Genomic DNA, 13489 nt, shown 5'->3' with positions numbered 1-13489 from the left:
CACTTCAGTTTACTTCGCTTATCGTAGTGTGGTTATTTTAAATATAAGCGAAATAGAAAACCTTAAGAAATTAATATAGTCACTATAGCGACCATCAAAACCATGAGAAAATAAACCATAAACAATTTATTTTGCGACACCACAAAACAAACGATAGCGTAATATTAAACGATAGACGTTTTCATATCGTCATCAGATATATACCGTTATATCGAACAGCCCTAATGTGCATCATCATCAGTTATTTTTAAGTCTGTTAAAAGGATGACAGACATAACATGAAGCCTCAGAGGCAGCGAGGAGCACACAAAAGAGAAGTTGTCAGGCATAAACGTCTCCGTCTTCATCTCTCCGTAGCTCCTCCTCTTCGTCTGAGCTGAATACATAATACAGTCTCTCTCTCAGTATGCTGATACTGTGTAGCAGCCTTTCTCCCTTACATCCACCCATCCATCTCTACATCTCCATTCATCTTTGTCCTCTCCTCCTTCATCTCACCCCCCGTTCTGTCTCTTTCCACACCTCACCTACTTGCTGTGTGTGTGTGTGTGTGTGTGTGTGTGTGTGTGTGTGTGTGTGTGTGTGTGTGTGTGTGTGAGTGAGAGAGAGAGAGAGAGAGGGAGCAGGAGAGTGTGTTTGACATTCCACTGGCATCCCACACAGCCTTATCTCATCCCCTGTGTCTGCTGGGAAGTCATCTCACACACTCAGAGTGTTTTCATTGAAATGCCAACCAGCCTGCAGTTCTCATCAAGCTGAGGACAAACACACACACAGAGAAGTGCAACGGTAACAATGTAGCTGTTTAACAAAGTCCTGCTCATCTGTGCCTTATTGTTCTCTTCTGACCATCATCATCATCATCATCATTATTATTTATGATGTTTGTCATTATTCTTAATTATTATTAGTCAACATTGTAATAAAATAATGTTATCTTATTCATCACCAGCGTCAGTCTTCATGAATCACTGCTTTGACGTTTTTTGCCAAACTCATAATAAAATAAAAACGTAATATCACTGGAAAGCGTTTCACTGATATCTCCACATTTTCCAGGAGTCATGTTTGGGATTCATCCCTTCATGGCATGTGTGAGGTTTGCATGTGCTTCCATGACTGAGTGTGGAGCACATGTGCTCACTGCGCACATCGTTGCTCATACAACAGTCTAAACGCTGAGCTCAGGCTCTTCAGGGTTCTGGTTGGTTTTGAACTGTGTACAGCAGGGAGACACTTTTCAGGGGGAACATAACTAAAGGTCCAGTCACTGGCTCACTGCAAAGCTCCAAACCCCAGCAGGCTTCCTCAGATACGAGACGTTTTGTAGTTGTCATGGAGACGGTGGCGAGAACCAGTGACAAACAGAACGACGCCACCTTCATCCACCACGAAGGACTGACCTTTGCTAAGATGAGATTTCCAGTCATTGTTTAGAAAAAGCTACCATATCAAACATGTTATCAATCAGCTGTCAGGATTCTAGTCAAACCTCTAATGACACAGATTTGATTCTTTTAGGTTTCTGCTTACGAACTGTTTTCTCTTTTTGTTTCCTTTTCCATGAATTGTTGTGATTGAGAAGTTGTGTTACGTTTATGAGAGAAGTGCACGTGTGTGTGTGTGCGTGTGTGTGTGTGTGTGTGTGGCAAAGTGTTTCTGCGCAGAGTACCAGGGGCACGAAGAAAAGTTGTCGTACCATAGGCATGAGGAGTGTGTGTGTGTGTGTGTGTGTGCGTGTGTGTGCGCGTACCATCTCCATCCGGAGCGTCACTGCTGCGAGACCTCCTGACAGCAGGGTTGGAAGAATGGGAGCTGTACTGGTACAGCTGGTTTCCTCTGTCGTCCTGCTGGTCTATCTGTGTGAGGTCATGCATACTCAGGCTACGCAGCTTCTCAGTAATGGCCCCCTGACCCTGCAGCACACACAACACTCAGCATTACACCACAAAAACATCTCAGAGATCAGCAGTGCTGATGTGTGTTACAATCACAGAAAGAGCAGAGTCTGTAGTTTATCAATAATCTGAATCACGTGGTGATGTTTTTGTTTCCAGGTGTGGCTGTTTTCTATTAAATGATCACAGTCATGGCTACAGTCATACAGGTGTACTGTTCCTGATCCCATCAGTTGTTATAACAGACACTGTAGACTTTAATTTGTCTAAATTAAAAGCAGACGTATTTGTGTGCTTGTAACTAGTGTCAGATATCTAAAGTTCATTACTCACCAGTCAAAATCCTCATAATACTCTATTTTGTATAATTGGAAATATTTCTTTGCTTATCTGTACCTTAGACACACGTCACATCTAAACAGCTACAATTCAAATTTGATGCATTATAATTCCACATATTTATGCATCATTGTATCCAGAATGTCATTGTGTAGCTGTGACTGATTAATATCAACACTGAGCTGTTCAGATTTTACCAGTTCACTGGGAACACTATGATATATTAATCCAGGACAGATATTATTGGAACGGCAGAAATGTGACAGTAAAAACAGACACTAAACTACAGCACTGTGAGCTGCTGTGGAGCAACCCTTCACTTCTGGAAATAGATCCAACGATTTACTCAAGTATGGAGATGGAGGAGTTCATATGTTGGACTATCAGTATCTTACATGAAGAATAAAATATTTACATTAGAGAAAACTAAACTTCAGTCCGCACTGCTGCGCTGTTACACAACTGTAAAGGGCTTTATGCAGGTTTAAAGACCTGTGGGACAAACCGACGGTGGAGCACAGAAATGCAAACATGTTGTTTAAATGACTTTGCTGTGACAACATTTTTACATTAAAAAGTTTAAGAAGCATTACATTTTTTTCCACAACACTCGTTTCTCGTTGTGCTGCTGATCTGTGTTTTTCCTTCATCATTACTGTATTTTTAGAAACATGAAATACTGGAGACATCATGAAAGGAACCTTCTGCATTAAAGGATTAGTTCACTTGTTTTTCAAGCCTCTGAGACAATCAGGAACAAATAAAGACTGAAACAGGCTTCGTTTGCCTTCGTGATGCCTCTCATCCACACTGGACTCTCAGAGAGGGTGCAGTGTCATTAACAAGGGCCAAAGCCACAGTCAGAGCACCACAGCTTCAACAGCAACAGGCTTCAGCACTCTGAAGCTGCATTTCCACTGTAACTAGACCCACTAGTGTAAATGATACCTAATGGAATTGATTAAATGATACCGTCTGCTTCAGATCTGGGAATTAAAGCTTAAACCAATTAAACATATAACGACGAATAATTGATGATGACAAGAATACGCTAACTGTGAATAACGAGGTACAGAATACATTCAGATCAGGGATGTTACTGAATGATGATGAAGATGTTACCACGGAAACACTTCACAAAGAACATGAACAGTGGGGGGGGGGGGGTATTGTTGTAATGTACAGCAGTATATTTGGGCTATTGCAGGTTATATTAGAAACGTTAATACAAACAAAACCTGACGATTCTCAAAATGATAAAGTCAGACATTCACAGGGACATTTTCACCCTGTAGCACCAATGTAAGCTCACATATGTATTTAATGTTATTCTTAGAGCTTTGTGATTTAGAAGGTTTTGATATATAATTCTTAATTTCTTTTTGTTTGTTGTTTGTAAACATAAAGCCCCGCTATGCTGCTGTAACAATGAAATTAATGTCAAACACATTAAGGGACATACAATGAAAAACAAACAGTGTCGTAAATAATGAGTGACATGTATTTGCAACACCACCAAGTCCATGTCAAAACCAAAACCAAAAAGAAGAATCAAATTAAAACTGATGTTCTCAAGCAGCAGGTCTGGACACAGACGACAATCAAAAGGTGGATGCTGAGCTGTACGAAACAGAACATTCTGTCCATGCTGCTTACACTGACTGGTTTTTACCTCCCAGAGCAGCCTGCTGAACCACCGAAAGCCTGAAGACACAAGGATGTTAGTGCAGACAGAAAAGAAACAAACGTCAGAGGGAAGACAGGAGGCAAGTTGGTGCAGATGCAGAAAACATCATCTCAAAAGCAAACGTCCAGCTGAGATCTGCAGTGTTCCCCCAGGATCCAAAACATTCACAACCCTGCATGCTGATGACCAACAAACACACAATATAGAACGATATCAACTCATATTTAGTCGAGTTTGTTACACTTGCAATCAGCAAATTCTTAAAAACACAACCACTGAGTAGGACCCTTTAATCTGGACAGTGGTTGGGTTTCTCTGCGGCACTCTGAGTTAACAATAACACAGTGAAGCAATTATTCTGCTTTCATTTCGGGTCAATGATGCTACATTTTCACACTACAGTGTTTTCAACTTAAATGCATGTTTACTGCGTGTCTGCACCATCCTGATAGCAGTGACAGGAACATCAAAATAGTCCCTGTTTATATTGTTTGCATCTGCTTAAAACTAGCAAATTGTTAACCAAGAGTTGCCTAGATGATGGTTAGAAAGTACTCGGATCTAAAGTGATGTGCTTTGATGTGACCTTTATTACCTGTTAAAAGCTAAACTATGTTTATGTGATCTTATTAGCAATAAGTTCTTCAGTCCCGTAGTTACCAAGAGCAATGCAAATGTTTTATCAATTATCAGTGTGGATACAGACATATCTCACAAAAGGAGCACTGTGAGCTGTAATACTCATTTGGTAAACTGGTTGGTTCCCAAACCAGCCAGGACTGCAAGCTTCCACATTACAACACATTTGTTTTTTCTATTTTTTGATTTCTTAGATTTTACTTTGTTTGCTATGACTTTATTTATTGAATCTTGGTCCCATGCTGTGAGATGGACAAAAAAGCAGCTTTGAACTGTAAACTGGACGGAGGAAAAGCTCTGAAATGTCTTTTCTTCTCAGTCTGTGACAGCAGGTACATGTGGTGTAGATGCCAGGTTTGCATGTCTAACCACAGCTCTAGGCTCAGCTAAAATATTTCAAACAGATTGATTTTATGTGCATTTCAGATGGTTTTACTGTAAAAGCCAAGGTCAATCAAATTCTATTTTAAAGAAATGAAAAACTGTTACTAACCCTGTGATGACAAAACATGCATGCAGAGAAAAGAAGAGAGACTGTAAAGACAAACGGGGAACACAAAGATGAAATATGTGAGGAAAGAAGATCTTCATGTCAAGGAACAAACCATAAGAGACTCAAAATGAGGCAGCGAGAGAGAAGCGAGATGCAGGGCAGTGACAGAGGCATCGCTTTGATTAACAGGATGTTTCAAGTAAGTGGAGACAGGAGGCTGCACTGACACAGCAAGGACACAGAAACAACCAGACCTGTCGTTGATCCTGCTGAGTGCTGCTTCTTTGTGTTAGAATATGCACACCTGACCTCGTTCATTTTAAAGTGTTACTATGTGAAAAAGCAGGTGCTCTTTTTCTAAAACAGAACATAACACAGTGCTACTCAGCTGAAGTCAGCCACAAACTAATCCCACTGAAGAACTTCAGTTACGCTTAAATGAAGTATGGCCTGTTAAAAACTCCATTCAGAGTCGATGGGTAGCACGGTCAGCAGAACCTTGTTCAATGCAGTCGTGGAAATACCACTCAAGAACTCAACTTCATTCAGTTTGAACTCATTAACAACATTCAAGTTGTTTAGTTTGACACGGCCGACGGTGTCGTTGTGAAACAACCGCTCCACAGGCTAAAGTGTTAGCAAACACTGGAGAAATGCTTAGGCTAATGTTATCTTATAGTAACACTAACAGAGACCATCCTAACATAATGTTAACATTTTCTGATACTTGAACATTGCACCTGCTAAATCCTGGCTGAGTGGGCCAATCAATTCAGTTTAATTCTTTATTTATTTGTTTATTTACACACACAAACACACAATATAATTGTATTATAGTTCTATATTATAATAACTACATACTATTAATCATTAATAATGTACTAGCTTAGCATCATTTATAAATCATTATTCCTCCATTTCTAAACATGGGCTTAATTGTTTAGTCTTGCTTAATAAAGCTACTTTCAGCTGCTCCCATAAACCAGACGAATCATTGATCATCATCATAATAATGTGAGCAGTTATTAATTTGTTACAGGAGTTCACTGTTTTGTAGCGTCTCACAGTTAAATACTGCTGTACTACTGTGGATCTAACCTGACACCATTCGTTTTTTCTTTGTAGTGCATCCCCACTGCTCAGGTGCTGTGAAGCGTGAGATCAACTGGGCTTATCTGAATCACTCAGGGATTCAAGAAATGCTGAAGAAACCAGTTCAAATGTAATTTATTTATACTGGCTCTGCAGGAAGACCATCTGAGGCACAGACGTGCACAGAGGATGAGTGTACATGTGCAAAGGGTATCAGACACATCGTCAAGTGAAGATCTCGTACAGGCTATCGATTCATCTCCTATGCACTCATTCATGCACCAATACCACAGTGACTGTCTATATCAGGGGTCAGCAACCTCAAGACCCAAAGAGCCATTTGGAGCCGGTTTCCACGCAAAAGAAAACAGTGGGAGCCGCAAATACTTTGTGACATCTAAAATGAAGATAACACTGTGTATACTGTTTTTCACCTTTATGCTTTGTGTGAACAACTAAGGTGTGTTGCTTCTGAAATCCATGAAGTGCTACAGAGAAAATGACATTTTATTTATGTAATGAACACATTTTGAACTCTTAAAGAAATATAACAAAAGGAAAGCTGAACTAAAATGATCCAGCAAACAAAAACTGTTGTGAGCCACCCTTATATCGCCTTTGTGCTTTTGGAGCCTTGACCTGACTTTTAAAAAATAACTGGGAAAAAAAGCTCTATGCTGCTAAAAAATGAAAAATAGATATTTGCAAAATTCTGCCTAAATATGTATTTTACCTGGTTAATGTGTGCGGCGGGGCGTGGTCTGCAGCACAGCTGCAGGGGAGGCGGACGCACCTGAGCGGCACCCGCAATCACGCCTCGCCGCCTTTACGTCTGTGCTCTCTCTGCTGTTGTGTTGTTGTTGGTGTGTGTCGGGCTGTGAGCTGCAAAGCTACAGCCGGCTGTGTGCGTACAGCAACCGTGTGTGAAAAGTGGTCAATAAAGAGATGCTGCAAAGCGTGTTCATGCAAACATCGTCGGGTCTGCCGTGATATGTTTACAATGGGACTTCTGCTCCTGAACCTCTGCGCACAGCGTCTGCAGATCGGGGCTGTACGAAGTCACTTTCATCTTTACAGGACTGTAAGCTGTCGTCTGTGAGGCGTGAGCGGTGTTTGTTTTAACATAGTTCACGGTGGAGCTGCTGACATAATGTGGATCCGAACATCCATAATTGGCCTACCTGGGGTTGAAAGTCTCGATAAATGCAGGCATTTCGGCTTCCGCGAGTGTGACGCTTATTTTGAGCGATGAAAAAATAATAAGATATAATTTTATTTTTAGATTTCAATATCACAATAATCTTCCAATTTAGAACTACAAGTTAAAAAAGAACTAACATAAATAAAATACACTTCAGCTAAATACTTCTAATTTATTTTCCCAAACCACGCGGAGCCGCACTGTAAGGACTAAAGAGCCGCAGGTTGCCGACCCCTGGTCTATATGCTCTTACATCTGATTTAGCAAGCTAAATAAGGACATTCAGTGCCCACAGGCGTCACTGTAGAACACAGACAAAGGAAGCTGTTGCAAGCAAAGAGAGCTGAAGCCGCAGACTGGTATTTTATTACTCTGTAGTAGGGCTGTTCGATATAACGATATATATCGGATGACGATATAAAAACGTCTATCGTTTGTTTCGTGGTGTTGCAAAATAAACTGTTTACAGCAATATTTGTTCATGGTTCTGATGGTCACTGTAGTGGCTATATTCATTTCTTAAAGTTCTCTTTCTCTTATATTTAATATAACCACACTACGGACGGACAAGCGCCTGTTTTTATGCGTTGTCTTAGCAACAACGACGGTAACAGCATCGCGTGTCCGCTTGTTTATGTTCCACATAAACCTTTCGCAATAAAGCTCAAGATCCTGTTGAGACCTTTCAAAATAAACTGAATCACGTGAAAGAGCAGATTATTTACGGATGAGAAGTAAAAAAGAGAAGCCAGGTGCTAAAAAACAAACCTTAGACTCAAACGTTAGAACAGGCTTTTCCCCGCAGCACGCCGTGGAATAAATACTCACAAAGAAAACGGCGCCGTTACAACTTATGTCTAAAAATGTATCATTTCATGCATCGGTTAAAACACTCGACTCCAGCTACACGACGCGCAGCTGGAAACACTTCACGCAAGTCGAGCTGCCTGAGATTCACAGACTTTACAGAAAATGTTACATTTTTGTGATTTATATCGTTATCGGACGATAGAATTCTAATATCGGGATATGAGATTCTGGTCATATTGCACAGCCCTACTCTGTAGCAAAGTAGTGAGAAAGAAGATGAAAACTGACTTAGCCATGCTATCTAACATAAAACTGTAGTGCACTCACGTGAAAAATAAAAAAAGAATAACTTGCCTTGACGGCTGCAGTGACCGCAGCGGTGGCTGCAATGCTCAGGCCCTGCTTGCCAAAGTTCACCATGGTCTCATAGCTTCTCTCTTTGGCCTGCACAATGTACTCATCTATTTCCTAAAGGAAGACAACAATTACATTTTAGAACACAGTTGAACTGGGAACAAACCAGTGTGACCTGCATTACACGTGGATGTACGGATGAATGTACCCTTTCTCTGGAGGACAGCAAAGGATGCAGACACTTCCTGTAAATAAGACTTGCTCCTCTGGTGTAAGGGGACAGCAGCCAGACCACAAAAGCTATCTTTAGCTCGTAGTAGAGAGGAAACCTGGATATGGAGACACACACACGGTAAGTTTAACCCATGGTACATAATGATGCTTTCCACTGCAGAAAAACAGTTTAAGAGATATGCACCCACTCCTGTTGTCAAGTTTTTGTTGCACACAGCTCTGAAGGTTTATTATGTTTTTTTTGGACTGCACCGACATGTTCCAGCACTTTCTGTGACTGTCTGATAAAACACCAGCTGTAGGGCTGCAGGTATCGATTATTTTATTAATGGACTAATCTATCGAATATTCTATCGATTAATCGAGTAACCGGATAAGAAATTATTTTCTCTTATTAATGAGTAATAATAAATATTCAAAAACTTCTCATTGGTTTTAGAAATTTCAGTGTTTTAAAGTTTAACTGCATATAACATCTGTCAAAAAAACCATCAAACTCCATCAATTCCTCAAAATCGTTACATTGTTCCTTCTAGCTAAATGTTGTCACATGAGAGATTCATAAAATCACTGAAATTCAACCTTCCTGCAAATGTGACTCTGTTCCTACACAGTGCACATCCACATTACCACAAGCTTATTCTAGTTACACTAGGAAAGAGTACATTTCTATCATTATTATTCGGGTTAGCGAGGAAAACTTCTTCCACTCACACAGTCAGTGTAGATGCATCTGTACGACATGTGAGTTTACGAGGTTCACATAATGTTTGATTAACTGCGTTTGTGTTTAACATTCATGGCAAACTCACCATGCCAGTGTTAGGTCAGTGATCGTCTCCACGACAGTGTAGAGGGCAAAAACAATCCAGTACATCATCCATCGCACCTACAGGCAGAGAGACAACTGCATGAATCATCGTTTAAAAGGAAGGCTGAGCATTAAACCATGCATCACCTCTTAACATTACTATCACCTCTTATCTTTGTTATACAAGGAGGACAGAGAGGGAGCATTTCCACCGAGAGCAGCAGCGTCTGAACCAGCATGCTGATCATGAAGGAATGATGACATCATCCGTTTGTTTTAATTGAACTGTAATCTAAGCACCACTGTCTGTTAGGATTTTTTAGATTTACTAAAATAAAAATAAAATCAGATTAACATCTGATTGTGTGGGGCGTGCTTTTTTATGTCATGTTACGTTTCACTGTTAGAAACCATGAAACACATCACACACTTCCAGAAGGAAACTAATACTGCTCATGAGCACGACTGAAGGCAAGAAGGATAAGAGCACCTACAGACTCATACCACAGTTTATAATACAGCCTCACAGCAGGCCAAAGCAATGGGTGTGACTTCAGCACTAACCCCGCCCCCTGACTTTGATGGGCTGAAATTCATCCATGAACAGCCACAGGGCCAGGACTGCCAAAATGAATTACATAAAAACATCATTAAAAACCGGAATAAATAATTAAATGTGTAAATAATTAAGCAATTATATAATTAATTAAACGTGTCATTAATAAAATAGGAAATAAATAATTAAATGTTTTAAATGGAATGATCGTGCCTTTAATTAATTATTGATAGATTTATTTATTCAATCAATTCCAATTTTAATTAATTAATGACACATTTAATTACTTAATTTGTGTATTTAATTAATTCATGTTGTCACTCCTGGCCCTCCATAATGTGAGGATTCATACTGCATCCCTCGTTTCCTGCGCACTGGCAGTTAAAACCAAAAGCAGCTCATATTTTGTATATTGTGGTCTGTCAGGATTAGGATTCCACTTTATTGTCATTACACATGAATAAATACAGAGTAACAAAACACACTTCTGATAGGATGCAGACTGCAAGAGCAGCACGTGCAATAAGAGCAGAGCATATACAGATAAGTCGAGTAGAGATGAATATATACAGATGATCTGTACAGCACACAGATGTTCTATCTGTGCAGACGGGCAGATATACAGGTGTCCTATGAACAAATATAAAGATATGCTACATATATACAGATGTGCTGGTGTGTGGTAAACAGATGTCCTATGAATATATCTACAGTAGTGGAAGCGTAGCTCTGAACAGTTAGAGAGTTAGTTAGAGAGTTAGTTAGTTATAATAACCGGCTCTGGAGTGCCACCATTTTGCATCATCGACCCAGAGTGCATTGCTTTGTGTAATAAACACAGGAACATTTTCTGTATCTGTGACAGCGTCCTTTAGTAGAAGACGTTTATAGCATAGTAATGCCCACAACTTGGCATACTTGGGGTTTCTTTTGAATTACATTACATGCCCTGAGGCATAATGGGTGCTTCTAAAAAGCTGCATTTTGAAAATGGGTAGAATTGATCATTTTTGATGATCAACAACCTCAACTGGTAAAATCAAGCTTTGACTGAGCAGAGCATTCAAAAGTTATACTAAGAACCCTGCTCCACACTGGTGTAACAAGCGAACATGGTCACGGACCCCAGTGGACAGGTTTGAGCTAATAAACTCATTTTTAAATGATGTTGTTCTTTCTCCTTTAAGCCTCTGCCTCCTTCGCAGGCTGGCAGCAGTGAAACAAAGGTTGAGGACGTCTGAAGGTTCTCAGTCATCCAGGTCATCGTAGTCAAAGAAGCTTCTTCTAAGGTCTAAGTTCTAAGGTCATTTGACCTGATGAGAGGTGAAACGTCTTCAAGCAACTTAAAGAAGTCCAGACACTTTTCTTTGCAAGCTCCTTAGACAAAGGTTGAGGACTTTTTTCCCCTTTTTCTTCCCCCCGGTGGTCTGGCTTCCTTCGTCCCTCTTTGACAGCTTTCCAGTCTCGCCTGACTGGATTTCCATGTTAAACCAAGCAGTAGGTGTGTGTGAGTAAATAAGTGATGCTTAATTGTGTCCCATTTGCCCACAGAGGGGGGTTTTCAGCTGCCACTCCATCATGCTGAACAGCTGTTCACCATGAAAAACATCCAAGATTAAAAAATGCAGATTATGGAAAGTCAGCCAAGACTTCTCATCGTTTTTAATGACATTACTTCACTCATCTCTGTGAGTGTTTGAAAGAGAAACAACAGGGAAACACATTCACCCATCTCACAAGGTCACACACACACACACAGACACACTAAATGTAAAGAGTGAGCTGACACTGAGAGGTTTAATTTATACGTTCAGTCTCCCTCTGCTTCAGACATTTCAGCTTCCTTCTGCTTTCCATTTCTGATAGAATATTTTCTCCTTTCCTCCTTCATTCATTTTATCAGTACAAAGGACATTAAGATGTAACCTATACACCAGCCTTTTAGCTTCCTGGGGCTACAGTAGACATTTACTGACCCTGTCTTTGAATAACTGCCTTCCAGGGGGGAAGAAGAAACATTACATTAGACTTGCACAGCCACTACTGCTAAGGTTAAACTTGGATCAAAATTCTGGTGGCCCGACACCTCAGCCTCCTAGTAGATGCTCCACACTGCCAGCCCCACTGTGTGATAACACCCACGTTTACAGCTAAGAGGTAAAATACTAAAAGGTGGGCAACAGTTACGACCCCCCGAGCTTCAGTTGTGCCTCTGAAACAAACTCAAAGAATTTTGAGCAAACTTGTATCCAAGCAGCTGATCCATCAATTCATCCTGACTAAGTGAAAGAAACACTAAAGTTATTCAGTGTATCGATTAGTCATCAAATTGTTTTCTCTCTATGTTACGCCCCTAGTCTAGGCGTGTAGAGACGCACATAAGGTTGGAGGAGAGAGAGACAAGTACCCGCCCTGGTTCCCAAGCCAAACATCCAAAACCAGTTGTGAGAAAAAAAAGGTGATTTTATTGAAGGTAATGAAGCATAGCTCCAGGGTGAACCCAGGCCAAAATAATAAACAAAACCAACTAAGTCCCACCAGAAAACTAACTAAACCCTAAGAAAGAAACAGAACAAACAAATGACAACACTAACCCTCGCTCCCTAACCCGGAAAACAGGAGAAAACTGTTCCAAAGAAAAAGGCGGCTCACCCCTTCCGCTTCAGCCTAAGGGTGCCTAAACGCTAAGTTAATGCACCAGGAGCGGCTCTCACAGATCACGCTCACACAAATACACAACAAAAGTATAGGCTGGAAACCAGGGTCAGGACCGCGTCGGCTGCCAGGCTGCTCGCTCGCTCCACTCTCTCTCTCTCCGGCGGGAGCTGTCAGAGCGGCTTTTTGAACGTGGTCGCCTGTTCCACGGTCCAATCAGCTGCTCGCTACTCTTCATTAGAGGAGGGACCTGCAAAGAGTCTTAAACACAGTAAAGAGACACAGAACAAAACAGCCCACACAGTGTTCTTATGGCCACAGCCGTAACACTCTATTATACCAAACTTCTAAGGTGCACACAGAGCATCACAACACTTTTGTCAAGCACTGACCCACATCTTATGTTCCTCAGCTGCAGAGACTAACAAGCTTTTATTTAAAGTGTGTTTGCGTCGCTCAAAATGTTTGGTCTTAATTTATATAGTTCTTGGGCTTTGCAGACAAACAACGATTCCTTATACGGAGGCTTTATGGTGGTTTTGAGTTCAATCCTCCGAAAAGGCTACAGCATGTTGGCAACGACATTCAGTCCAAAGACTGCTGACTGGTTGAAAAGCCTGTAAGTGAAGCACAGACAGCGACTGCAGCTTTTGTTTTTACATTGGTGCTAAAAAGTTCTCTCTCATGACCTGTGCTGGAACTTCTCCCAGAGGTTTTCCT

General features: G+C 40.8%; 1 protein-coding gene across 2 annotated transcripts in view; it reads right to left on the bottom strand.

The window, feature by feature from the left end:
• Window positions 1–13489, bottom strand: part of reep3b (receptor accessory protein 3b) — a 45154-nt gene that overhangs the window by 6233 nt on the left and 25432 nt on the right. For both annotated transcript variants that reach the window (XM_084938554.1, XM_084938553.1), the window contains exons 3-6: window positions 9560–9636; window positions 8722–8842; window positions 8514–8627; window positions 1754–1916 (exon numbers count right to left, since the gene is read on the bottom strand). In XM_084938554.1, coding sequence (XP_084794680.1) covers window positions 1754–1916; window positions 8514–8627; window positions 8722–8842; window positions 9560–9627 — 466 coding nt within the window. In that variant the 5' untranslated portion in view covers window positions 9628–9636. The remainder of the gene's footprint in view (window positions 1–1753; window positions 1917–8513; window positions 8628–8721; window positions 8843–9559; window positions 9637–13489) is intronic.

This window comes from Perissodus microlepis, chromosome 8, assembly GCF_051167445.1.
Source record: "Perissodus microlepis isolate ML-2025 ecotype Zambia chromosome 8, ASM5116744v1, whole genome shotgun sequence".
In the NCBI taxonomy this organism is placed as follows: Eukaryota; Metazoa; Chordata; class Actinopteri; order Cichliformes; family Cichlidae; genus Perissodus; species Perissodus microlepis.
The sequence above is the reverse complement of the archived record's forward strand: the minus strand, read 5'-3'. Positions and strand labels throughout refer to the sequence as shown.